The 27,063-nt window shown below is 40.5% G+C and overlaps 3 protein-coding genes, 1 long non-coding RNA gene and 1 other non-coding gene across 9 annotated transcripts; 3 read left to right on the top strand and 2 right to left on the bottom strand.

Annotated features, from left to right (window-relative positions):
- Window positions 1-4,181: 4,181 nt before the first annotated feature.
- LOC128632911 (uncharacterized) lies at window positions 4,182-9,092 on the bottom strand. Its single transcript, XR_008396541.1, has 2 exons — window positions 8,978-9,092; window positions 4,182-4,858 (listed from the first exon to the last, which is right to left on the bottom strand). It is a non-coding gene; the product is annotated as an uncharacterized LOC128632911 (long non-coding RNA).
- Window positions 6,136-6,217, top strand: trnas-cga (transfer RNA serine (anticodon CGA)). The gene has a single exon. It is a non-coding gene; the product is annotated as a tRNA-Ser (tRNA).
- nabp1a (nucleic acid binding protein 1a) lies at window positions 7,877-13,179 on the top strand. The gene is made up of 6 exons (XM_017469574.3): window positions 7,877-8,813; window positions 9,088-9,226; window positions 11,517-11,588; window positions 11,711-11,795; window positions 12,048-12,108; window positions 12,244-13,179. Exons 1-6 carry the CDS (start codon window positions 8,720-8,722, stop codon window positions 12,432-12,434), a joined length of 642 nt encoding a protein of 213 aa, XP_017325063.1. The 5' UTR covers window positions 7,877-8,719; the 3' UTR covers window positions 12,435-13,179.
- A 1,805-nt stretch (window positions 13,180-14,984) lies between these two features.
- ftcdnl1 (formiminotransferase cyclodeaminase N-terminal like 1) lies at window positions 14,985-18,462 on the bottom strand. 5 transcript variants are annotated; one of them, XM_017469576.2, is made up of 6 exons: window positions 18,307-18,462; window positions 17,765-17,878; window positions 16,799-16,894; window positions 16,437-16,592; window positions 16,169-16,357; window positions 14,985-15,577 (listed from the first exon to the last, which is right to left on the bottom strand). In XM_017469576.2, exons 2-6 carry the CDS (start codon window positions 17,874-17,876, stop codon window positions 15,153-15,155), a joined length of 978 nt encoding a protein of 325 aa, XP_017325065.1. In that variant the 5' UTR covers window positions 17,877-17,878; window positions 18,307-18,462; the 3' UTR covers window positions 14,985-15,152. The 5 variants fall into 5 exon arrangements, with proteins under 5 accessions (XP_017325065.1, XP_017325066.1, XP_017325067.1 ...); XM_017469577.3 differs by having other exon boundaries at window positions 18,311-18,451; XM_017469578.2 differs by lacking the exon at window positions 18,307-18,462 and adding an exon at window positions 18,060-18,209.
- A 79-nt stretch (window positions 18,463-18,541) lies between these two features.
- Window positions 18,542-26,679, top strand: c6h2orf69 (chromosome 6 C2orf69 homolog). Its single transcript, XM_017469582.3, has 2 exons — window positions 18,542-19,093; window positions 24,674-26,679. The coding sequence occupies exons 1-2, from the start codon at window positions 18,842-18,844 to the stop codon at window positions 25,388-25,390; spliced, it is 969 nt and encodes a 322-aa protein (XP_017325071.1). The 5' UTR covers window positions 18,542-18,841; the 3' UTR covers window positions 25,391-26,679.
- Window positions 26,680-27,063: the final 384 nt, after the last annotated feature.

Genomic DNA, 27,063 nt, shown 5'->3' with positions numbered 1-27,063 from the left:
CATCCATGGAAATCAATCTCACTGTCTGTGTGAATTAGACATGAAAGGGGGCGTGTTTCAAGATACGCAATGGAGCAGACCGAACAAACTTTTGAGAGGGGGAAGGGGGCGATCAATTAGAAGTATTTTGAGGGAGACAAACAACAAAACCCGCACGTCCACACCAAGTTTGGCCGTGCCGGCGGTGACTCACCTGCGCAAAGGAAAAGGAGATGCAATATTATCATTACTGTCATTATTTGCAAATACATAGCCTATATATATATATATATATATATATATATATATATATATATATATATATATATATATATAGTATCTCACAAAAGTGAGTACACCCCTCGCATTTTTGAAAATATTTGATTATATCTTTTCATATGACAACACTGAAGAAATGACACTTTGCTACAATGTAAAGTCGTGAGTGTACAGCTTGTGTAACAGTGTAAATTTGCTGTCCCCCCAAAAATATCTCATCACACAGCCAATAATGTCTAAATCGCTGGCAACAAAAGTGAGTATACCCCTAAGTGAAAATGTCCCAATTAGCCATTTTCCCTCCCCGGTGTCATGTGACTTGTTAGTGTTACAAGGTCTCAGGTGTGAATGGGGAGCAGGTGTGTTAAATTTGGTGTCATCGCTCTCACACTCCCTCATACTGGTCACTGGAAGTTCAACATGGCACCTCATGACAAAGAACTCTCTGAGGATCTGAAAAAAAGAATTGTTGCTCTACATAAAGATGGCCTAGGCTATAAGAAGATTGCCAAGACCCTGACACTGAGCTGCAGCACGGTGGCCAAGACCATACAGCGGTTTAACAGGACAGGTTCTACTCAGAACAGGCTTCGCCATGATCGACCAAAGAAATTGAGTGCACGTGCTCAGCGTCATATCCAGAGGTTGTCTTTGGGAAATAGACGTATGAGTGCTGCCGGCATTGCTGCAGAGATTGAAGGGGTGGGGGGTCAGCCTGTCAGAGCTCAGACCATACGCCGCACACTGCATCAAATTGGTCTGCATGGCTGTCGTCCAAGAAGGAAGCCTCTTCTAAAGATGATGCACAAGAAAGTCCACAAACAGTTTGCTGAAGACAAGCAGACTAAGGACATGGATTACTGGAACCATGTCCTGTTGTCTGATGAGACCAAGATAAACTTATTTGGTTCAGATGGTGTCAAGCGTGTGTGGCGGCAACCAGGTGAGGAGTACAAAGACAAGTGTGTCTTGCCTACAGTCAAGCATGGTGGTGGGAGTGTCATGGTCTGGGGCTGCATGAGTGCTGCTGGCACTGGGGAGCTACAGTTCATTGAGGGAACCATGAATGCCAACATATACTGTGACATACTGAAGCAGAGCATGATCTGTATGCAGTATTCCAGCATGATAATGACCCCAAACACACCTCCAAGACAACCACTGCCTTGCTAAAGAAGCTGAGGGTGAAGGTGATGGACTGGCCAAGCATGTCTCCAGACCTAAACCCTACTGAGCATCTGTGGGGCATCCTCAAACAGAAGGTGGAGGACCACAAGGTCTCTAACATCCACCAGCTCCGTGATGTCATCATGGAGGAGTGGTAGAGGACTCCAGTGGCAACCTGAAAATGCTGGTGAACTCCATGCCCAAGAGGGTTAAGGTAGCGCTGGAAAATAATGGTGGCCACACAAAATATTGACACTTTGGGCCCAATTTGGACATTTTCAATTAGGGGTGTACTCACTTTTGTTGCCAGCGGTTTAGACATTAATGGCTGTGTGTTGAGTTATTTTGAAGGGACAGCAAATTTACACTGTTACACAACCTGTACACTCACTACTTTACATTGTAGCAAAGTGTCATTTCTTCAGTGTTGTCACATGAAAGATATAATCAAATATTACAAAAATGTGAGGGGTGTACTCACTTTTGTGAGATACTGTACATGGTGGGTGGACCTGAGAAACTATAGCGATATATTGTCCATATTGTGCATACTGTACAGATACTGTGTATATATATATTTCCATAGCAGCGGGTCCACCCAATTTGCCCAGCATCCCAGTGGGAAAACTCTCGGTGCTCCAGATGGCCAGTCCGCCGCTGTATATTGGTCATACACTCGACAAAAAAAGAAACGTCCCTTTTTCAGGAGACTGTATTCTAAAGATAATTTTGTAAAATTCAAATTAGCTTTGCAGATCTTTATCGGAAAGGGTTTAAACTAGAGATGCACGAATGTATCGGCCAATAATCGGTATCGGCACTGCTACAGTTTTACACCGGAAGTGAGCAGCAGTGAAAGGAGAGTTTCTGCGTCGAGTCAAATTTTTTCCCCCTGCGTGCTGCTCATGTTGAATTAAAGCACAAGTACATCCTTGAAAGATTTAAATGAAGATGAGTTGACAAAAAAGGTATATATTGCACCGTAAAATTTTTGTAGAGTAGTATGTTTCATATCCAGTTAATTAATATGATTAATATCATAAAAAAAAAGAAGGTTATATTAGGCCTATATATTACCCGTTTGATGTTCAGTGATGGAGTAGAAAGGCTTCTGTTTGTGGTGAGTGAATGTGAAGCCTAACAGCATGTGTTTTAGAATTTAGTCACTTAATTCTGTTAATATGATTTAATAACATTCAGTAAGTTAATAAATCTTAGTTTAATCTTCAGAATTTAGTTAATGTGTTAATGTTAATTTGAGTAATGTGTTTTCTGTTTATGAGACCAGTTACTGTGAAACAACTTGTTGCAATGGAGAGAATAAATTTTAATTGTGGAATTTATTATTATTAATTTAAAAGAACGCATAAAAGGCAGAACTATTGGTATCGGTTATTGGTATCGGCCGATATCACTCTGAATAATCGGTTATCGTATCGGCTGAGAAATTTAGTATTGGTGCATCTCTAGTTTAAATAAAGTTGTTCATGCTTGTTCAATGAACCATAAACAGTTATTGCAGATGCACCTGTGAAACAGTCCTTAAAACACTAACAGTGTACAGGTGGTAGGCAATTAAGGTCACAGTTACAATAACTTAGGACGCTAAAGAGACCTTTCTACTGACTCTGAACAACACCAGAAAGATGCCTAGGGTTCCTGCTCACCTGCGTGAACATGCCATAGACCTGCTGCAGGGCGGTATGAGGACTGCAGATGTGGCCAGAGCAATAAACTGCAATGTCTGTAATGTAAGACGCCTAAGACAGTGCTACAGGGAAACAGGAAGGACAGCTGATCGTCCTTGGAAAATTACACATAACCATGTGCCCCCCAGATGTGATCGAGAATTTGCAGATGCCTTGGTGGAAGAGTGGAATAACATCTCACAGCAAGAACTGACAAATCTGGTGCAGTCCATGAGGATGAGGTGCACTGTAGTACTTAAAGCAGCTGGTGGACATGCCAGATACTGACTGTTACCCCCCCCCCCGCCTCTTTGTTCAGGGACTCATTATTCCATTTCTGCTCATCGAAAGACTGTGAAACTTGTTCAGTTTGATGTCTCAGCTGTTGAATGATTTTATGTGAATACAAATATCTACACATGTTGAATGTGAGAGTACGTTTCTCTTTTTTTTTTTTTAGTTTATTTAGGCTTTGTCCCAGTTGAAGGCATTAAGCATAGCGAGTCTTGTAATCAATTTTCCCCCAAGGAAAATGCACCTCTATTTAACAATAATATAAATAAATAGACATGAGAGGAGTTATGCCTGGGTTGAACTGTCATGAGTCATACTGTTTACTATTTATAATGAACGGGCACCACCTTGTTTTTTGTTGTTGTTGTTTTCTGTTTTTACAATGTATTGTAAGCCACATAAAAAACAGAAGGACAAAAATTTTTGTATTTTCTAACATACTACACCAAAGTATTAGAAAGCATTCCTTTGTATAACAATACATAAAAGGAGAATAATCATGATGTGTGTTGTAAAGAACTATATATGAAGAGCTCCAAAACCAATTAGATGAACTTAGTCTTCACTCTTCCCACTTATGCAGGGTCAGCTGGTATAAATGTAGCAGGGTTAAGCCGTCCCTCACTTCCAAGAAAAAAAAATAAAAGGCTCCATTTTTGGCATCCATGTCATCTAATTTGCTGTTAACAAATGGTTTAAAGTGGATTATTTTTTGCTTTTGGTGGAATCAAGAACAATTGCACCACATACAGTATGTAAGCAAAAATGCACCAATTGGTATTTAATTAAATTCAATCATTTTTATTTGTGTAGTGTTTTTAACAATGGACATTGTCCCAAAGCAGCTTTACAGAAATATATACATTCAGGATATAGATTTTAAATGTATGAATTTATCCCTAATGAGCAAGCCAGAGGTGACAGGGTTGAGGAGACACTATGAGGAAAAAACCTTGAGAGGAAACAGACTCAAAAGGGAATCCGTCCTCACCTGGGTAACACAGGATAGTGCAATTATAAATAAATCCCTTCTATAAATGTGCAAATACTGCAAATGTGTAACCAGAAAAATTCATTACGGTTTTTACATGAAGTCTGTTTTATTGAACTTATCCACTGTTCACTGATGGAGACTTGAGTGTAAAACTGTTTGTGACAATTGCAGTCCTAAAACTATCATAGCAATTGTAGTCCTAGCCATCATAGCATAACTGATGAACATTTATAAAGTGAATCAAGGTACAAATCCATCTTCATGGTTTTTTAAGTGGTAGCATCCTCAGTAATCTAAATGATATATAGGCTGCACTACGTGTGGCCATCCTCAGCAGCAACATGTGACTTCCAATCGATGAGAACTCTAGCCAGAAATAGGGCATCAGGGTGGATCGAGCAGGTCCGGAGAGCAGATGGGGTCAGGATCATTGGCATCTCAGGAGTATCATGTGTAGCTAGACAGAAAGAGAGAGGAAGGGAGGGAGAGTGGGGGGGGGGGGGGGGGGGGGGGATTATTAGGTATGCTTAATGCCCAGTAATGTTTAAGGACAAATTACTTGAGTGTACGCAGGGACTCCGGTTAGACTAGCTATGACAGAAGGTAATACAGACATGAAGCCACTCTGGGACATAGGGACATAAGGTGGCCAGCTACTCCACCATCAGCAAACCTGGGAGAATGCGTTAAGGGGGGGGCAACAGCATCCAAACATCCCAGTACACCACAACACTCTAAACTGTTTTAGGTGGGCCTTGCGGAAAACCAAACTTTACCTTAGTATTCATAGAGAAGTTACCATTTACATTTGTAAATTAATAGTGATCAATCAAATAAGACCTGAGCCAGGAGAGGGCCGTTCCCTTAATATTTCTGTAATGATCTGTTCCCTTAATGTCAACAATGTTGAAGAAGTGAGGTTGGGGATGATATCCTTTCTAACTCAGACTGACTGTAGATTCATACAGGCTGTCAGTGACATTTGTATTTTTTAATTTTCTTAATAGTATCCACTAGACATAACATGCCACCAATAGAAAGCAACAAATTACCAGTAGAGACCCACAGGGACCATTACAGTTTCCATTAAAAACCAACACAAGTCCCATTATAACCATTAAAACCATTACAGATTCTTTGAGGGTTTCTATTGGGTTTTTTTTCAGCATCGATAATGAGACAAGACATAGCTTAAGTAGGTGGAGCATGATGTTTTACAAAAACTCATCTTCGACTGTAGAAATCAGATCCGCTCTACACCACACATACAGCACTATATGTGCACCAAGAGTCATTTAGGATCAAACCAAACTACACAAGCTGTTACTTGAACCTTTATTTTGATCGCCCTCTGCTGTTTACTTTTATTACGCTGCCAAACATTACTGAAAAGCTAAATTCTCGTTTACATCGAAATGTCAATGTAATACAGTACAAAACATGCATGATTATGTTTCCAAACATCCGTTCATATGTTTCACAACAAGTTTAAACGCCCTATAATGTGTTTATATTAAACCGGTTATGGTTATATTATAGTTATAACTGTCTAACATGAAGAGTTAGCGTTTTATGGTTTGAACGTTAGCTTTATTCTCGGGGGATCTAAATAAAGCTAAAAAAGAATGTATTCATGATTTAATATATAGCTGAACTTTATTGCTAGTTTTGTTTGTGATTGTATGCTATCAAACAGTTTAGTAATCCAGATAATAATACCAGAACATACCCGGCGTCACGGTGGCCGAGAGGTTAAGGCGTTGGACTCGAAATCCAATGGGGTTTCCCCGCACAGGTTCGAATCCTGTTCGTGACGAACTCGTGTTTTATTTTTCATCGATACTATCAGGTCACTAATAAAATATTTATTGAGTAATACAACTAATTGCACTCTACAGCGACATTTTATTGATCACTACTGTAAACAGAAGACACATAACAACATAATATATAACAGACTGATCTGTAACCTCAGCCATTTCTCAAATATTCTGCAGCCCTGTTCAAACAAAATATTTATTTTTGCGCAGATTTATTGTATTTATTAAATAATCCATCTTCCTCTCTCAGTCCAAAACCATGTGTTGGAACATGGATGGATTTTCCACCTACTCAAACCAAATCTGTTACTGTGTTTAAACAGTTTCATTATTATACATTGCTTTAAATTCAAGATTTACTGCCATATGCACAGTAAAAACAGGCAGTTACACAGTACAAGGAAATTCTCACTTTGCGTTCCTTCCGATAAATCATGGATGTACAGATAGTGTTATAAAGTGGTTGTAAATTGCACTGTGGGGTGAAATGTAGAAGTGGAGTATGATATACGGTACAAGTATGAAATAAAATACGCTATGAGTACTAATCTGAGGTACAGTTGAGGTTATAGTTTTACATACACCTTGTAGAATCTGCAAAATGTTAATAATTTTAAATGAGAGATCAGAGAAGTTACTTTTTGTTTTTTATTTAGTACTGACCTGAATAAGCGATTTCACACAGGCTAACAGAAGTTTACACATAGTCCAAAGAAGTTTACACATAGTCCAAAAGACACAATAATAACTGAATTTACATAAATGAACCAGTTCAACCGTTTACACTGGACTGATTCGTAATACTGTGTGTTGGGTCCATGTATGTTGCGTTGGTTCGTATTTTGTTTCAAAATGGAAAATCAAATGACTAATTAACTATGTTTAAAACCCATTTTTGCACAAAATATTTTTTAAATATGCCTCATTTATACTTTCTTGCCGTCTTGTTTTTTGAGGTGGAGTTTTGTGTTTTGCAGCATGCTCTCATAACCCGAGTGTAATTTAATTAACTGAAAAATGTGTCGAATCCATCAGTTACTTCGCTCTGAGAATCAGTTTCACTATTAGTTTAAATTATATTCAATTATTATATATGACATAAACGTTTACCATTAGAGCTGCATATTTACACCTGAGAATGTTGGGGTACTTCTGGCATTTCAAAGAATACAAAACGAGATCCCTGACCCATGGTGTTCATACATGCGAGATGGAGGACTGCTAAGCAGAAAGCTGTGCATGATGACGGGGGTGAAAAGAAACTGCTTAGCAAGTCAAAGATATAGCGGAAATAATTGGGATGCGTATAATCAAATCATATTTCACAACGTCTGCAACACAGCAGAAGGAAGCAGGACGCGCGTGCCATGCCAGGGTATTACCTTAACTGAGCTTACTGTGACCAATCAGATGTCGAGAGCAGGGTAGGTACCAACCCTTCACTTACGGTCTTCAATGTCTAAACGTGACTTGGTTAGATTGCTGTGTTTGTTTTAAGTTTTATCAAACGCATCGTGTGGTCTAATTCTCAAGATATGGATAAATGAGTAAATGTAATTGAACGTAATACAGTACGCCCCCCCCCCCCCATTCAGCAGAATAATGGTATGATCCGGCTGGTATAAGAGGCGCAGCGCACACACGTTGGCGTTGTTCTTAGGCTTTTGTTAGGGGTAAAAGGCGAGGTAGAAATGTCACAGCGAAGAGATAGTTTTCTGTCTGCGGTTAGGTTTTAATGTAATTCTATCACTGTAACTGTCTCACATATAGGTACTCATAGGTCACGGATTAAACCAGTTCAAAAGAGCCATTAGCGAGTTTATTATGAATGCTCATCATGGAAGAGTTATCACTAAAGAAAAGTTAGCTAGCTTAGCTCAGTTGGGTTTTTTTTCCCGCAGTCAACTTCGGCGTTTTTTTTTTTTTTTTTTTAAAAGCCACAATAGCTGAGATTTTGTAAAGGGTGTTTGTGTAGCTTGATATGAGCTCCTTCACCTCCCTCAGTGTGTAGATTCAGAAATGATTAGCGGAAATAACAAGACACCTGCACGGAAAATCAATAGTTCAGCGCTTTCGACTTCAAACGTTGTCGTTTCTCCCATGAAGGGTTAGAACAGGGTTATAAATCTCGGTCTGAATACTCTTAGGAGGGGAAAAAAAGAAAGAAAAGAAGTGGACAGCCCCTCGGCTGATTGGCTTTTGGGGTTAAACTTCAGTGACTTCCCCTTTCGAGACACACTCTTTATCTACCATTTCAGGCTTTTCTAAACCAAATTCGTGTACAAGTCGAAAGGACGAACACTAATTTAAGACCTCCGACTCATAGTCGCTGTATTATCTTTACAGCTCCATTATACTGTACAAGTGTATTCGGCTAGCTTATCCTGCTAGCTGCTGCTGCTCTGATACACCACAGTGTGTAGTGGTAGCCTCAAAGCTAGCACCGCTAGCTTCGTCTTCTCCTGCGATTTAATTTATTTATTTTCTTTTTTATAACTATGTCGAATATTAACAACGACACCGTGAGCTTGATTAAAGACGTAAAACCGGGATCTAAAAACCTGCATATCGTCTTTATAGTTTTGGAAATAGGTAAGTTGTGCTGAGAAAGAAGATTCCTCCCCTGGCGGTTTAGCTCTCATGAGCAGCAGTGTGCTAACGCTGTTTTTCTTTCTTTCTTCCCTTTTCTGTTGCGCAACGTTGACTTCCGGTGTTGCTAGCATCAGTGGCAGTAACCTGATTAGCGCATGCGTTACCTCTCTCTCCCTCTCTCTCTCTCTCTTTCTTTCTGTGGCTTTGGCTCTCTTCTGTGTTCAGAGTTAAAACAGCAGGTCGGTACTAGGTGTGTTCTTTTCTCTACCCCCAGGTCGCGTGACTAAGACAAAGGACGGACACGAAGTGCGCTCGTGTAAAGTAGCGGATAAGAGCGGCAGTATCGCCATCTCCGTCTGGGATGAACTGGGCAGCCTCATCCAGCCTGGGGACATCATCCGCCTCACACGAGGGTAAAATTTCTCAAAAAGCAACCACGGAGAACTTGCAGACCTTCATTAAAGGCTAGGATTCCTCATGGAGACCCTTTAAGTGTAAAATTAATCCCCTGGACACACTAAGCACAAGATCTGATATAATATCAGGATAGTTCAGATCTGTGTTAACTCTTCAGGGGAAACTAGGTGACGTCACATGCTAATTTGCATATTCATTTATTCGTCATGATCATTGGCATATCTAATGACTTGGAATTAAGTCATAGAGTCGAGTTCTTATCAGAATAGAAAACAATTTTTATTATTATTTTATTTTTAAAGAAAATAGTCATGGCTCCAACAACTATTTATAAAATTCTCTTACTTTCTTTTGAGTGCAATATGCATCATGTGTACATTACGGTAGAGTCAAATTATATCTTGGACTATCTTAAGCCGGGTACACACTGCTATTTTTAATAGTCCTTTGCGATTGTTGCTTGTCAGGTTGTACGAACATAATCAACGGCTCTAAGCCATGTTACACTGTAGGATCTCATTTGTCATTGTCAGATTGTACGACAGTCAAGATGTGAAAAATGGACGCATGCACAAAGACTCTTACGGAGTAGGAGAAGCCACACTACAGGACTGTGCCTCAAATCTTCTGACACTGACAGAATTTAATTTGGAGGAAAAGTGTGATCGCAACAGCCATTAATCGGCTGTCAGGGAACATGTCAAACTAGCGATCAGAGACTACAGGTTTTGGCCTAGGATTATAAGAATCTTTTAGGATTCTCAAAATTTCTCAGATGACCAAATCATGGACAAAATCGTACAATGTGTACCCATGCTTTATGCTACGTACACATACACCAGTCACCAGTATGTATTCCTGCTACTGGTTGCCATAGTAACATTTGTCAGTGGTTGGTGCAACTAGCATTCTGACTTCTGATAACAAACCTTTTTTTTTTTTTTTTTAAATTTATTTTTTTTCCTGCTAAAATTCTGGAGGGGGAGCACTTGTAGATAAAATTCACCAGTGTATATACATCGTATCCTACTAGATGAAGGAGAAGCAGTGTGTGCTCTTTGCCATTGCGGCCATCAGTCTGATCTGCGGCAAAAGCACTTATGGTTATCTCGGTTAGCCATCATGGCTATGGCTAGCCTCTGTTTCCAGGGTGAAGTGTTCGGCTTGGTGCTGCTCATTTCCAGGCACCTCAGATCTTTGTTCCTTCTGCTAGTGAACACAGGATGCTACAGATCATATGCGTGCTACTGTCTTCATGCCCATTGGTAATCTCTGCACATTTGCATAAACTTTTTTTCAACGGTCCTCAACATTTAGTCCTAATGGTTGTCGCTCATGTCGCCAGAAGTCATTGAAAATGAATGGTCTCCGGTTGCTTTGTCGCTGTATGAACGTAGCGTTTGGAAATTGGGTTTACAGCACAGGGTCAGCCATGACACGGCACTCTTGGAGCAGAAAATGTTTTAGGCCCAACAGTAGCAGCTTGGCAGTGCTGGGTGTTTTAAACCCCCAACCTTCTGATCAGTAACCCAGAGCCTTAAACCACTGAGACACCATTGTCCAGTGACTGCTCGTTGTCCTGAAAGGTGAGTAGTCATGAAGGAAATGGTTACTTGCTCTCATTACTTGATTGGTCGTTAGGAAACTGTGGTGGTCAGTGGTTGGTTGAAAGCGCAACACAGTCAGGCGTTACACACTAATGGGGAGTCGAGCTATCCTGTTCCATTAACTTGTATATCAGCAGGTATGATGTGAGCTGGAGAGCCGTATCGAGTTTGACAGTCACTAATGTCTGCTCAAAAAGTCGCTAGAGTTTCACTAGGCTTTAAAAAAATAAAATAAAAATTGTCACTAAAGAAGTCTAAAAAGTTGTCAAATATAGGGAGAAAGTCTCTAAGCCAGCTCGTTCCAGTAGAAAGTAGCTAGTGCATCTTTTGACTGCACTGTTCCTCAAACTCTGCTGTATTTGCATTACTTTACAAGTAATGAGTCATTCCATCTGTAACGATCTGGTCTGCATTCCTAATAGTAATTATATTTAGTAAATATGTAAATAGTTATATATGTTAAATATGTAAAATATGTAATAGTTAAATATGTAAAAATTCTGACAGCATACAATAGATACAGGACTCGAGAATCAACTTGGCATGTAATTAATGTATGACATGTTTACTCACCTGATGCAAGACCTGAAATCTCCTGCAGTAACTACTAATGATTACATATTTTGCACAGTATTCAAAGTGGCAGTCTGTAAATTGGTATACCCCTTTTGTTTCGTAGCTATGCTTCTATTTGGAAGGGGTGTCTCACCTTGTACACAGGCCGAGGTGGAGATCTACAGAAAATCGGAGAGTGAGTAGCGAGACCTGTTGTATAAACCTATGATCATCTGAACTGGCAGTGTTGAGTGTGGTGCTTCCTGTACCATTTAATAATCTTTGTGTCTCAATCTGTAATATTTAAAACAAACTCAGGTTCTGCATGGTGTACTCAGAAGTTCCAAACTTCAGCGAGCCAAATCCTGAGCTGCTAGCCCAAGCCAACCAGCAGAACAAAACGGTAAGGCTACATTAGACTGAGTAAATTGCAAGCAAGTTCTTTTACTGGTTCATTTTTAAAGGTTGCTATCGGTATGTTGTAACGGTATATAGTATATTAGATATACTTGTGTAAAATAGTCAAAAAATATTGAATATTTTCACTTGTGGTTACAGCTGAACTCACTTGAACTTGTCCCTGAGCTGGGACAGGAAGTTGTTTGTTTTTGTATGGATGTTTAAAAATGGCTTTTCATCTTCCCCTTTTAAATAGGGTAAAGAACAGCGTGGAAACTCCCCACCTAATCAAAATGCACCACCCTCTGTCCAAGCAGGTATGAAAACCAGTCAGTCATGATGTGTAGACTGTGTGTACAAAGCCGTTCAGCAGCAGACTAATATCATGCTCCAAAACGTTCTTGACCTTTTCACTGAGAGACCAGACTCATTTGAATGTTTTTGAATGGCAGGAAACGGCACCATGCAGACATATCCTAACAATAACACATCCCAGCCAGCTAACTTCCCAGCTCCCGGGAGAGCGAATGGCCGTGTTCCTGGAAACGGCCCGTCACTGGTCACTGTAGGACAGCCTGCACCTCCGAAACCGTCAGTCACCATCAGCAATGGCAGGGACCCTCGCCGTGCTTCCAAGAGATGAAGCACACTCAAAGCTTGACTGTTTTGTTTGTCTTTCAAAATAACTGCCAATCAAGACAAAGTCTAATATTACAGTGCAATCAGCTGAGTATTGGCTTTGTCCTCTTTCACCTAGGCCTGTTAAGAGTTAAGCTTTCTGGAGAACAGTTACTTCAGAACTTGATTTTTCTTCATCACCACCCTGTTGTCTTCTTTTAGTGCAGGTCTCCACACGCACCCTCATCATGTGGTGTTTCAACCATCCACCCTTACTTGAACACTCAATGCACTTTCTTCGCTTAATTTATAGTGAATTGCTGTCAAAGGAATTCAGGAATGGTTAACTGCTGTTGTAAATACGCAGACGGAAGCCGCTGGCTGCCTTTTTCTTTGTGTGGAAGGGTGCATGCCCTTCAGCCAAAAACATACCAAAAGTGACTGTGCGAAAGAGGTGATGGTTTGATTCTGACACGGTTTATTTAATTAGAAATAAAACTAGAAATTAACCAATGTTGTCCAATTAAAACTTGTTTTATTGGTCCTTTCTCTGGTTTTTGCATTAAATTAATGCTGGCTTGGGGGACTGACATCATCATGGGATGAAATGTCTGTATGAACTGCTACTTATGGCAGACTGTCACCTTCAGTCCACATGAAACAGCCCATCAGAAATGCCACTGGTACATAATCGACCCCATTTTTTTTTCCCTTTTTTTTTTTTTTTTTTGTTTATAATAAAACAAGTAAAAAGGATTCATGCCCCCACACATATCCAGTGTCACTGTCCTGCTGTGTTTCCTGTCCTCATATACATTAATGTGCCCAAGAAAGTTAAAAACTTGTATGAAAAACCACACACTGCAACCAAGGCTGTGCTCAATAAGTCCCATGATAAACCTTACAGTACCTATCATGCTGGTCAGATTCTGTGATTAACTAAAAATGAAGCAGGGAAACACCTGTTTTGTGCGTTGAGAGATTAGTCATTGCCATGCCCAGAAAAAAAAACTGAACATTTTAACGTCAGTCACAAAATACACATCTGACATCCCACACCCTTTCTAAATGTGATTTAAATATTCTTTAGTTCACTAATTTGTGTTTCTACACATTTGCATTTCTGAATAGCATTTGACTCACTGTAGCTGTATACACTTTGTAGAGAAATTGTAAAATACAGGTATGTTTCTGCCACATATGATGGGGAGTGCAAAATTAAACAATGAATTACACTTCCCTCTGAAACTATTGGAATGACCAGGCCAATTCATTTGTTTGGGCTATACACCAAAGACATTTGGGCTTGAGGTCAAAATATGGATATGAGACGAGAGTTTAGGATTTTGGCTTTTATTCCCTGGTATTTACATCTAGATGTGTTAAACGGATGGTTCTCAAATTTTTTCCTTGTGTAGGGTCCCTTTATGGCCCCTAGAGTCGTCAAATTTTCACAATTAAATTTTTTTCATGCTAAGCTCTTCTGTATTAGCCGTTCAGCTAAGAGACTCCCTCCTCTATCTAAAAACCTATCTATTTGAAATAGTCTTAGGTTTTATCAGTGTGTGGCTAACAGTTCACTAGTATATCAGTGGATGTCTCTGATTAGTGTGTGTCCTGTGTATAATTGATTTAATTTATTAATATGTCTAATTATTATGTACATCATAGTTGTTGACAATCCCGACTTACAAGTGAAATTAATTTTAAAAAATAATGTTATAGAATTTTTGTGCAGCCCTCCTGGCACCATCTGACAGCCCCCAGTCTGAGAACCACTGTGTTAAACAACATAAGACATTGAATTTTTTGTATCAAACCACCCAAAAGTATAGGAACAGACAAGTCTTGAAATAAATAACACTTAATATTTGGTTGCATATCCCATGCTTTCAGTGAGGGTGTATGTGATTGTGTGCCCTCCGATGGATTGGCACCCTGTCCAGGGTGTACCCCACCTTGTGCCTAATGCTCCTTGGGATGGGCTCCAGGTTCCCCGTGGCCCTGAAAAGGATAAGCGGTATAGAAGATGGATGGATGGATGGATCCCATGCTTTCAATAAATACATCAAGCCTGCGACTCATTGACCTCACCAAACTGTTAGTTTCTTCTTTGGTGATTCTTTCCCACGGGGGTGGGGTTTCTCCCTTCAGCCTCCTCTTCAGGAGGTGAAATGTTGCTCGTTTGGGTTAAGGGCTACTGATTTACTTGGCCAGTCTAAAACCTTCCACTTTTTCTCCCTGATAAAGTCCTTTGTTGAGTTGGCAGTGTGTTTTGCATCATTGTCTTGCTGCATAATAAAGTTCCTCCTGATTAGATTGGATGTATTTCTCTGAAAACTAGCAGGCAAAATGTTCCTGTAAACTTCTGAATTCATTCTGCTGCTACCATGAATTACATCATCAATAAAGATTAGTGAGTCTGTTCCAGAAGCAGCATCTTTTAATCTCAAACCCAAATGTCTTCAGTCTACAGCAAAAACAAATGAATTGGCTTTGCCATTCCAATAGTTTCGGAGGGGACTGTATATTAACCTAAGTGAGTGCAGTTCATTAAGCTCAGTGACAGTGTGAGGAATATGGATGGTCAGTTTATTCAAGTGAAATAAAAGAATTTAGCTATTATTTTTATGTGAACCCTCAAGTTAATTAATGATCAACACTTTGACATTGTACATAATACCAGGAACTGTTTATTTTACGAGGCCTTTGAAGCGTATCAGCTGTAGCAGAGGCTCCACAGCTACATGCGCACTCCATGTAGCTCCTTCCAGAACTCTCCGATATCTTGAGACAGCGCTCTCTCAGCCAGTCTCTTACACTCGAGCGGTGTGAACCCAACCAGCGCTGCTCCTTGTGTCGTCACACCCTGGCATCTGGCCAGTTCTGCTACCCGCGTGGTAATGAGTGATGCTGGAGCGTGGCAGAATTTCTGCTCCCCAACTCTGAATGCTGGCCATGATTCCCCTCCAACAGCTGGAGCTGGTACGCTTTCTACATTGCAGGCAATTTCCACAGTACCTTCATGAGGAAGAGCCATGACCTGCACCCCCGGGATTCCACCTGGACTGGACTCTCGGATGGCTGCGGCTACATCCCGCCCTAATGATACATCCTGGGTATCGATCGTCACGTTGCAATTCATTACATAAGGGCTTGCGCCAATACCTTCAGGGAGAAAATATAGTTCTGTGTCTCACATGAGGCTTTATCGTTTCATGTCCTGTTTGCTCATTTAAAAAAGATAAATATAGACATGATTTATAGGAATTTCCAACCAAATCCCTCCATGTTTTGTGGGTGCTCCTGACTGCAGGTGGGAGTGTAAATAAAAGTATCAACATTCTGGTGAAGATTTTCATTTCACCTTGACCCATGTACTATAAGTATGATATTTTACAATTATTATTCAGTGATTACATGTTCATCAGACAAACTCATGAAGTTTCATGTTAGGGAAAAAATTGTTTTGATTTTTGATTGTTCCACTATACAGAATCTGATAATAAATCTGATCTTGATAACTGCCTTCAGACAAATGTATAGAAGAAAGAATCTGATGATAGTTAAAATACTAATATAACATGGATGATCAAGCTCCCAAGTAGGTTCTTTGGGAGTGTTTAATGTTTAATATTTATGTTGTTATTAATGTTGTCCTGGCCCAACAAAGCCTATGGTCACAGTCCACTGCTGCTTTATGACACAGTGAAAACTCTTTTGAAACATAAGCGTTCAGGATTACACTCTGCTTCTCACCAGTTAGTCCATATCGTCTAATGGGCGGTGGTCCAACATCTGGCCGAACGGTGGCCGTGTTGGAACCCTTCCTGAACCAGCCCAGCTCTTTCCTCCGGTGTGCAAGGCCACGATGCAGTGGTATATCTGCCCAGCTAAAGAAAAATGCACTGGTGCCTGGCACTCGCTCGGTCAGAGCAGTGCCTACAGCTGAGCAGGGAAGATGGCAACTAGGTTGCAAAATTTCTCAGTTACTTCGGAGCAAAATTCTACAAGCAACAGTCCTTACCTCGAGCTTCCTTTCCACAATCCTCCAAGCTCACCTCCTCTCCCAGAGGGTAGAAGGGTACAAGATCCACAGCTCCCATGCAGGGGTGAATTCCTTCATGCACCGTCATGTCGATCAACGAGAATGCCCGCTCAGACGCTGAAAGAACCACCTCACCTGTAGTGTGCAAAATATGGCAGCCATCCAAAACCATGACCCATTCATTATATACAGCAATTTATAAATAATTTCCCAAAGAATAGTGTAGAATCCCACAATGCACTGCAACAGGTTAGTGTCCAAAGGCGGTAGCATTTAAATCACACATAAAACAATAGGGAATAGTAAGACGCATGATAGAAAACACAAGATGAGGACTTTACCGATTAGCTCAATGCCGGCCACAATGGTAAGAACGGAACGGTTGTAGTCATGATCACTGAAGATGTTCAGGACAGTTACACCTTTTCGTCTTCCTCCTAATATAACTCACACAGAGATTCAGTGTAAGAAAAGAGAAATATACTTATACATAAGGAATAAAATATTTGGGGGCATTCTTTTATAGGAAAATAATCAAGGATTGAGGATAATCAGGTGTGATGCAGCCTGACACGAAGCATAGTTACTGTAAACTAACCCAAAGTTGAAGAAATTGATACTGAAGTATTTTTTTTTTCATGCAGTACATGTGTCTTACCAGGATTTACACAAGGCTATTGATTTTGATTGGTCAGAAGGTGTTGATTAATTTTCTGTAACAGCAGCTCTGCGGTAGTTTGGCCGCAAAGCAAATCACAGGTTTATATTAATGCACCTGTATATTAATGCATTACGTTGTTATTTCTATAGACTTTAAAACATGTCATTGTTGATACGGTGATGTTTCTTTAACATTTTTGGAAGGAGCCTCCAATGTCTGGATCTGTGTAATGTTTTCGGACATAGCAAAGTCTTCAGGAAAGAGGGCTTGCGTTTTTTTATGTATTTTAGTCTTATTATTAGATGTTATTAGATGTAACTATAAAACGTTTGAAGGAAAAAGTCAATTATTCATTAATTAAAAATTTTAATTGTCTGCAAATTGCTGTGGTATCAGAAGAATAAAACAATTCAGGTTACTGCGGGAAAGTGTGTGTGTGTGTGTGTGTGTGTGTGTGTGTGTGGGGTGGGGGGGGGGGGGGGGGTAGATCTTCAGGGTGGTAACAGTATACTGCTTTGTGTTGAACCACATCACACCACCAGTTGTTGATTATTTTCATATAACATCATCCCCCCCAAGCAATATAGCAAGGAAAATCACACATATGTTGTGGACCAGGATTGGGAGCTACAGTTTTAAAGCTCACCATGCTGGTGGCTGATGGCTGCCTGTGCCACCTTCTCCACCACATCTCTTTCTCGAGCCTCAGAGATGTTCAGAAGACACGCAACCAGGCGGCGACCCAGGGCAGAGGTCATGCCTTGAAACAAGTTACAAAGTGACCCATTAGAAACCCCATGACTGACACACACACACACACACACACACACACACACACACACACATACATACATACATACATACATATATATATATATATATATATATAATCACATAATTTATAGGCTGTAGACAAACTTTACCCCAATCATTTAATCTACCTTTTACTTAAGATGCAAGTTAGACAGCAGTTTAACATTCCGTCACTTCTAAGACAAACTAAAGACACGTTTCTGAGTACTGTTTCCACAGCAGAGTTTTGTTTTGCATGATCAGTGACAACTGTCGCAAATACTGTCGTAAAAAAAAGCACAACACCTTAAATTGAGTTTTCAAAACATCGAATATTCTCAAAATTCTTAATATTCTCAATATATATACATGCTCAGGGAGAATTTAGTAGCTTACTTGCTTTAAAATGTCGTGTGTATTTACATACAGCTCTGTTACCAAAGTCCAACTTGTAACTCAGGCATTGACGCACTTTAGAAAGTGCATCTTACGACTGCTGATTTACAAATCACCGGTGCGACACAACGTTCAAGCTGAAGATGAGTGAATTGCTTTAAAGATCAGTCTGTCCGCGGAATGCACACAAACTTCCGTGTTTTCCTGCCAATCCTGAGTCATCATTCGCGCATGCGTGGTGTATTAACTCCCAGCAAAGATTATAGGAAATAATTTAATTTTGAGGTTTGGGTTGATGATGTTAAAATAATAATAATAATAAAATTATTATAAAAGAACTAGACATTTTAATTTGAATAATTTTAAATGCAAAATATTAGCATTGGGAGATGACAAGTCATTTTGATATATATAGGTTTATTACGTCTAACATGAGCATGGTAACTATAGTAACGCTATAGTGGTCATGCGTGTTTAATCTTGCTTAGTAAGCGGCTTTGCACGTTGTTCCTGTGTAGTTGTGTTTGTATGATTTATGATTTGGAGGTGGAGGATCTTTACAGCTCGGTCGCTGTGTTGTGTGACGGTGATGAGCAGCAGCAGTTCAGGAAGCCAGGGTCCGGGTCGGGCGGCGTCTCCCCCCGGCCGTCTCCTGCGCCTCTCCGCGGTACCAGGCTACGAGCAGCACCGCCTTAACGATGTCTTACTCCTGCGGCCCGTGCCGAGAGAAACACGGGCAACACGCAGCGAAAATGCACACGTCGTTTTTTTCCCCGGGGACATACAGGTCAGTATGAGCGTCTAGCTGGAATACAGAAACCTGTCAGGGTGTCTTGACTAACATTGTGTTTGTAAAGGCAGCTCCATGCTGATCAGCTGTTCTTCTTTAGAGGAGTGATGATAAAATAGCGGAATATCCACTCAGCTGCCTTTATTATACACACTGTCCTCATAGCTACACCTCACTGAACATTTAATGAGACAAACCTAACATATAGGTCACTTTGTAGGTTACTGAATCTGCTCTGTACACTTTTGCCAACTCATTTCAGGGGAAGGTAGCTCGTGTATGCTCAGGAAGTCACTAGTAGCTCGTGTATGCGATAGAAGTCACCAGATGACATCATAAACTCATTTAGGTATTCATTCAGACATTACACACATTTGCATATGAACAGCTTATGATTTTCTGAAAACAGATATTTTATTTATTTACTTTTTTAATCATAGAATTTTTATTGGTAATTTGCGTTTTACGCATTATAACACCACACCCAACAACCCCAACAAAACAACCACAGCCAAAACCAAAAGAAAGGGGGAAACAAAAGACAATAACAAACAAACATTCAAAGAAAACACACACACGCAAAAAAAAAAAGAGGATTAGTGTTTACTGTCTACCTCTCCTCAATCCACCACCAGGGTGCGGACATCATTGAAGTAGGTAATAAATTGTTGCCATTTTCACAAAAATGAGTCACCCCTGCCTCTGATGTTGTACTTGATTTGTTAAAGTTTTAAAAAGAACATTAAGTCTTTAAGCCAGATTGATATAAAGCGGGGTTGTGGAGAGGTCCAAGACAGCGATATTCTGCGCCGAGCAAGTAACGATGCAAACGCCACAACACTAGCTTGTTTATGGTTCAGAGGCTGACGCTGAGATGAAACACCAAAGATGGCAATTAAAGGACAGACATCCAATTTGATTTGAAGAACGTCAGACATAGTTTCAAAGAAAGAGTTCCAAAATTTCTGCAGTTTGGGACAGAGTGCAAACTTTTGACTCAGGTTACAGGGCGAAAGTTTGCATTTTTCACACATGTCAGGAAGATTGGGATATATGAAAACAGATTTTTTTTTTATTATTGGAATAGAAAATGCTGTAGATTGTCACTTATTTTTTTATAGTCTTTCCTCACAGCACCACCGACTTTACATATTAATATTAGTAGTGATCTGTTGGTAAATAGACATGAAGGAAATGGTTACTGATGGAATAACTGGCTCTTGTTACTCAAAAAAAAATATTTCTGAGATGAAGAAGTACTGCAGGTGTGAGACAAATAATAATCACTTAATCAGTCATTGGTTGATATAAACAACATTGATCAGTGATTTGTCATTGGTAACAATGGTGATTAGTGATTGGTCATTGAGAAGGTTGGTAATTAGTGATTGGTCATAAACTCAGTCAGGCTTTACACATTAGATATAAACTAGTCGCTAGGAATTTTTTTTTTTTTTAATTAAGTCACTAAAGGGTTCTAAAAAGTTGCCAAATCTAGTGGCAAAGCCACCAAGTTGGCAAGACAGGCTCTGTACAATGAGTCAGCATCGCTCTGTTCCAACCATCAATGTAAAGGGATCGGATGCTGTTTGAGTGGTGTTCATTTTCAGTACAGCAGCGACACTGACATGATTACGTTATATAACTCTTTCAAGGCTTCTTCCTGGCTCTGCTGAAAGAAGAAAAAAAACAGCAGAGTCAAGTATACAGCACACCAGGAAATTAATATTCAATCCAATGCACACTAAACAAAAGACAAAACTGAAATAATTGTTTTTGGCCCCCTGAGATTGAGAGATGGTCTCATTAACGAGCTCCATAATAACTTTCCCTCAGTTTCTTCCCAGGTTCGGAACTGTGGCTTCATTCTGGACTCAGAATTATGCTTAACCAAGCAGATAAATTCGATCGTTAAGACTAGTTTTTATCAACTACGGATTATTTCGAAACTCAAAACATTTTTGTCTTTCCAGGATTTGGAGAAGGATTTTCATGCTTTTATTACTTCTCGCTTAGATTACTGTAATTCATTATACTTGGGTCTTCCTCAGTCATCCCTGGCTCGTCTTCAGATGGTTCAGAATGTAGCTGCAAGGCTCTTGACCAGGGCAAAGAAATTTGATCGTGTCACCCCAATTTTAGCATCGCTTCACTGGCTCCCAGTCCGTTTTAGAATTCAGTTTAAGGTTCTGATGTTTGTTTTTAAAACTCTTAATAATCAAGCTCCTTCCTATCTCGAGGATCTTCTTAAACCACATTCATCAAACAGATGTCTAAGATCTTCTGATAGGTTTCTTTTGCATGTCCCTCATTCCCGGTTAAAAACAAAGGGGGATAGAGCTTTTGCTGTTGCTGCCCCCCCGTCTATGGAATCAACTGCCACTGGCCATCCACCTTGCACCTTCTATCACCACTTTTAAAAATAGGCTTAAAACATATCTCTTCTGCCAGGCTTTTTGATCAAATTTTTAATTGTTTAAAAAAAAATTTAATCAATTTTTTCTATTGTCTGTTTTTATTTGGTCTAATTCTGTTTCTATTTTACTTTCCTTATTCTGTGCAGCACTTTGGTCAGCTTTGCTGTGTGAAATGTGCTATATAAATATAAATAAGTTTTACTTACTTACTTACACACTAAAATCCCGAGATGGCTACATTCTATTATTAATTTATTCATTCAGATAAACACTTTATCCTGGTCAGGATCATAGTGGATCTGGAGCCTATCCTGAGAACACTGGGCACAAGGTGGGAAAACACCTTGGATGGGCACACATGCATTCACAGAGGCAATCGAGTGTAGCCTAAAATGCTTTTGGAGTGTCGAAGAAACACACATGGACATGGGGAAACACATGCTGTCAGGAGCAAACCAGAGACTCGAGCTGTGTCGTGGCAATGTTACCTACGGCGCCGCCATAGATATAGATTATGTTCTCCTGATAAAAGCTTTAACAGTGTTGACACAGTGTGCTTTGCAATACTAATATCAAAAGTCCCATTAATATAGACGATATCCACTGATGAAAGGCTAGATGTATAAGTGGGAGTAGAAGTCCCACACTATAAGTAGGAAAAATGAGCTACAGTCTCTGAACACTTACAAGGTGACCAAGAAGAGACACTGTATGGCCAGAAGTATGTGGAGACCTGACTATTACACCCATATGTGCCTTCCCCAAACAGTTAGAAGCACACAATTTTATAGAATGATCTTGTAGGCTGTAGCATTATAATTTCCCTTCACTGGAACTAAGAGGCCCAAACCTATTCCAGCATGACAATGCAGTGCCCCTGCGCACAAAGCGAGCTCCATGAAGACATGGTGTGTGAAGGTTGGAGTGGAAGAACTCGAGTGTCCTGCACAGAGTCCTGACCTCAACCCCACTGAACACCTTTGGGATGAACTTGAACACTGGCTGTACCCTGGACCTTCTCACCCAACATCTGTGACTGACTAGTGGAGAGCCTTTCCAGAACAGTGGAGTTTATTATAACTCTAAAGGGGGAATACATTTGGAATTGGATGTTCAACAAGCACATATGGATGTGATGGTCAGGCATCCCCAGATTTAGTCATATAGTGTATGTATAATATGGTCACACCATTACCACACACAGTATTATGTCAGAATTACTACTGTGCTAAGAATCACTCAATTAACATGTGACCCCTTTCCATTGATGGATGCAGTAAAACAGGTTGAGAAACTAAGCTGAGCAACAGATGGGCTACAGTCAGTAATTGTATAAAAGTGAAGTAACATATATAGTATCTCACAAAAGTGAGGACACCCCTCACATTTTTGTAAATATTTGATTATATCTTTTAATGTGACAACACTGAAGAAATTACACTTTGCTACAATGTAATGTAGTGAGTGTACAGCTTGTGTAACAGTGTAAATTTGCTGTCTCCTCAAAATAACTCAACACATAATGTCTAAACCGCTGGCAACAAAAGTGAGTACACCCCTAAGTGAAAATGTCCAAATTGGGCCCAATTAGCCATTTTCCCCTCCACGGTGTCATGTTACTTGTTAGTGTTACAAGGTCTCAGGTGTGAATGGGGAGCAGGTGTGTTAAATTTGGTGTCATCGCTCTCACACTCCCTCATACTGGTCACTGGAAGTTCAACATGGCACCTCATGGCAAAGAACTCTGAGGATCTGAAAAAAAGAATTGTTGCTCTACATAAAGATGGCCTAGGCTATAAGAAGATTGCCAAGACCCTGACACTGAGCTGCAGCACGGTGGCCAAGACCATACAGTGGTTTAACAGGACAGGTTCCACTCAGAACAGGCCTCGCCATGATCGACCAAAGAAGTTGAGTGCACGTGCTCAGCGTCATATCCAGAGGTTGTCTTTGGGAAATAGACGTATGAGGGCTGCCAGCATTGCTGCAGAGGTTGAAGGGGTGGGGGGTCAGCCTGTCAGTGCTCAGACCATATGCCTCACACTGCATCAAATTGGTCTGCATGAGTGCTGCCGGCATTATGGAGCTACAGTTCATTGAGGGAACCATGAATGCCAACATGTACTGTGACATACTGAGGCAGAGCATGATCCCAGCATGTATTCCAGCATGATAATGACCCCAAACACACCTCCAAGACGACCACTGCCTTGCTAAAGAAGCTGAGGGTGAAGCTAATGGACTGACCAAACATGTCTCCAGACCTAAACCCTATTGAGCATCTGTGGGGCATCCTCAAATGGAAGGTGGAGGAGCACAAGGTCTGTAACATCCACTAGCTCCGTGATGTCGTCATGGAGGAGTGGAAGAGGACTCCAGTAGCAACCTGTGAAGCTCTGGTGAACTCCATGCCCAAGAGGGTTAAGGCAGTGCTGGAAAATAATGGTGGCCACAAAAAATATTGACACTTTGGGCCCAATTTGGACATTTTCACTTAGGGGTGTACTCACTTTTGTTGCCAGCGGTGTAGACATTAATGGCTGTGTGTTGAGTTATTTTGAGGGGACAGCAAATTTACTCTGTTACACAAGCTGTACACTCACTACTTTACATTGTAGCAAAGTGTCATTTCTTCAGTGTTGTCACATGAAAATATATAATCAAATATTTACAAAAATGTGAGGGGTGTACTCACTTTTGTGAGATACTGTATATGGTGGGTGGACCTGAGAAACTATAGCGATATATTGTCCATATTGTGCAGCTGAAGTTCGGATTGTACTTTTGGCCTCTGACATTAAAACTTTTATTGAACATTTTATGATTTACTTGATGTACAAATGACATCATTGTGTCTCAGCACATTCTCTCCTTATACTGTAATACTTCCAAGGCTTTCAAGAGTTAATAGTTGATGATGATGATGATGATGATGATCATCATCATCATCATGCCTGAATATTTTTCAAGTGTTTTGAAGTTCATTATTGTTCTATATTGAATTATTTGCAATTTAAAAGCCAGAACCTGCGTTATAGCTTTTAAATACACTAAACAGCTATTGGAGTTTTTTATTATATTTTATTTATTTATTTATTTATTTAACCTGTTATTAATTTTTTTAATGACTATATTTCTCTCTCTCTCTTTGTTCTTCCAGAACTTCCATCAAGAGATGGCTATGCAGCCTGATGCATCTCCATGGCTCTCGTTCAGTCTGGAGCGAGTAGCTTTGGCACTGGGTGCCCGCTTCCCGGGCCGGCACGTGTGGCTGGTACGTCCATCACTGCTCCACCTGCACAAGTTCAGCTGCTACACCAACTTTGTTTCATGTGACCTCTTCGGTGCACCTAAACACTCACCTGACTATGGCGCCATACGCCACTTACGAGCCCTCCTGGGCTACGCCATGGAGCGAGCAGCCATCGCCGAGCCTCTGCCACCACTAGGAGGTGCCTCAGTGCCCGCTCCCCTCCCTACAGGCTTCTCGCTCATTTTAGTGGGCTTCAGTAAAGGCTGCGTGGTGCTGAATCAGATCGTACACGAGCTGGCGTCAGCCGGCACGGACCCCGAGCTGAGGCAGTTTCTGGCCAGCATCTCAGACATGTACTGGCTGGATGGCGGACACCCAGGCACCGGAGACACATGGGTGACGGACAAGCAGGCGTTGGGTGAGTTGGCATCTAGCGGAATGGCCGTGCATGCTCACGTCACTCCGTATGAAGTGTGCGACCCGGCGAGGGCGTGGGTGGGACGTGAGCATCAGTGCTTCGTTAAGACGCTGGAAGAACTCGGTGCACGCATCACGCAAAACCTCCACTTCGAGGACGAGCCAGCATGTATCGCAAACCACTTCCGGGTCATCGAGGAGTTCTGAGTGGCACAGATTAGAGCTTTTTCTGACTACAAGCTTTCTCTGCACTTTCTCAGTACTAAATGTTAGCTATTTTGTGCAAACCTCTGGACACTGAGTTTTCTAAAGCGTTTACATGGAGAGTATTTAAGCTTCTTTGCTCCCAGTCATAGTTCCAGTTTCTTATCTTGGTCACAGGCTGCTTCTCTAACAAAGACTGATAAAAGCAAAATATTTTGAACAAACGTTAGCTGTAACATGGGAAATATCTTGTTGCTCAGGTTGCACCGTTAGCTTCTTCTGCTTCATAACTGTAAGCTGTGTCTCAAATCACTTAACTGTGTTATTTTAGACATAATTTCTATATTATTATGTGGTTAAACTGAGAAACATGATTACGCGGATGTTATGCAGTGTAGTTTAATTATAGATTATCATTACTGTAAAAATGAGCCACAGATGACGTTCTGTCATTCTAGATTGCAGAATGCTATCACTGAAAGTGCACAGCGTAACAGCAGGGGTGGACAAATAATAAAATCTGTTAGCAGGCAAGTAAAAGTGTGTCGTAATTACTGCAGATTTTCTGTAGATTTGGGGCGAAGACGTGCTTTGTGATGTCATCACGACGCGCATTCAACCAAAGCCCTCTTCAATTCACGTGCATCAAACATGAGTACAGCCAAAAGGTCTCATTTACAAACAAACTTCACTGCAAAAGACAAGACAGTTTTGTGCGATTGCAATTTTACCAGTTCAAGTAGTTTTCTGCAAAAAAGCACAAAAAACTGCAAGTTGCATCACAAATTTTGAAAAGAGCTGCCACAAAATCTAGCATTTTTGGGCACAACAGTCACAAAAAAAACTCCTGTATGGACTGATTACATGATCAAATATTCAGATTTTTACTATGCATAGTTCTAAAACCATTCTTTCTTTTTCAGACTGTCTAATAGTCCAGACACAAACTCTGCTTGGCCCACGCTACTATTTGTCCACTCCTGTGTAACATTAACACTAATGTTTACAATCATTGACTATGTTTGTGATTAAGCGATCACTCAGCTTCAGCATAACATAGGACGAAATATTCTGATTCGTCAGCTAACCCGCAATGATTCCAGTTTGTCCGGCTGAGAACTAGTTTTGCACTACTGTGGAACGTGTTGTATATTTCACGTGCAGTCTAATTTTTCTGCTCGACTTATTTCTTGATTTTCATGTCGCCATTCCATGCGTTTATAAAAAGCTGTTTTTCTGTGTTCATTCTGTTCTGTTTTCTTGATAATAAAGTAACGCTTAGCTAAATTGTTCAGCGTGGTGATCTGTTTTTTGTGTTGTATCCAAGGTTCTAGGTAAAGAGTGAATGGGAGACAGAACCTTATAATACTAAGGCCACAAATTTAAAGCATTTATACCTTTTTATACAGCGTTTATACTGTTATCATGGCAAGGTCACAGTGGTGTTTCATGACTCATTTGTTTACGGCTTGGGAAATGGAACCAGCATGGCTCGTTATAAAATTTTACAGGCAGGCAGAAAGCAAAAAAACACCTGAAGGAGATTGTGGGATTTAAAAAAAAAAAAAAAAAAAAAAAGGCTCATGCACAACCGAACTGGTGCATTGAGGAGAAATAGCATTACAGTGGGAGGACAGTGTTGCTTGTTGAACCCGTATCAGTGCTGCTGTATGTGC

The sequence above is a fragment of the Ictalurus punctatus genome, chromosome 6 (genome assembly GCF_001660625.3).
Source record: "Ictalurus punctatus breed USDA103 chromosome 6, Coco_2.0, whole genome shotgun sequence".
NCBI classification, from domain to species: Eukaryota; Metazoa; Chordata; class Actinopteri; order Siluriformes; family Ictaluridae; genus Ictalurus; species Ictalurus punctatus.
This window is presented reverse-complemented; position numbering and strand designations above follow the sequence as displayed.

Excerpts from the sequence above, each read along its gene's own strand:
- c6h2orf69 (XM_017469582.3), top strand. The coding sequence starts at position 18,842 with ATGATTTGGAGGTGGAGGATCTTTACAGCTCGGTCGCTGTGTTGTGTG. Across the intron at positions 19,094-24,673 it reads TTTTCCCCGGGGACATACAG|AACTTCCATCAAGAGATGGC; the intron begins GTCAGTATGAGC and ends TTGTTCTTCCAG.
- ftcdnl1 (XM_017469576.2), bottom strand. The coding sequence starts at position 17,876 with ATGACCTCTGCCCTGGGTCGCCGCCTGGTTGCGTGTCTTCTGAACATC. Across the intron at positions 16,358-16,436 it reads TTGTGGAAAGGAAGCTCGAG|CTGTAGGCACTGCTCTGACC; the intron begins GTAAGGACTGTT and ends TTCCCTGCTCAG. Across the intron at positions 15,578-16,168 it reads TAGACGATATGGACTAACTG|GTATTGGCGCAAGCCCTTAT; the intron begins GTGAGAAGCAGA and ends TTCTCCCTGAAG.
- nabp1a (XM_017469574.3), top strand. The coding sequence starts at position 8,720 with ATGTCGAATATTAACAACGACACCGTGAGCTTGATTAAAGACGTAAAA. Across the intron at positions 8,814-9,087 it reads CTTTATAGTTTTGGAAATAG|GTCGCGTGACTAAGACAAAG; the intron begins GTAAGTTGTGCT and ends CTCTACCCCCAG. Across the intron at positions 9,227-11,516 it reads ATCATCCGCCTCACACGAGG|CTATGCTTCTATTTGGAAGG; the intron begins GTAAAATTTCTC and ends TTTGTTTCGTAG.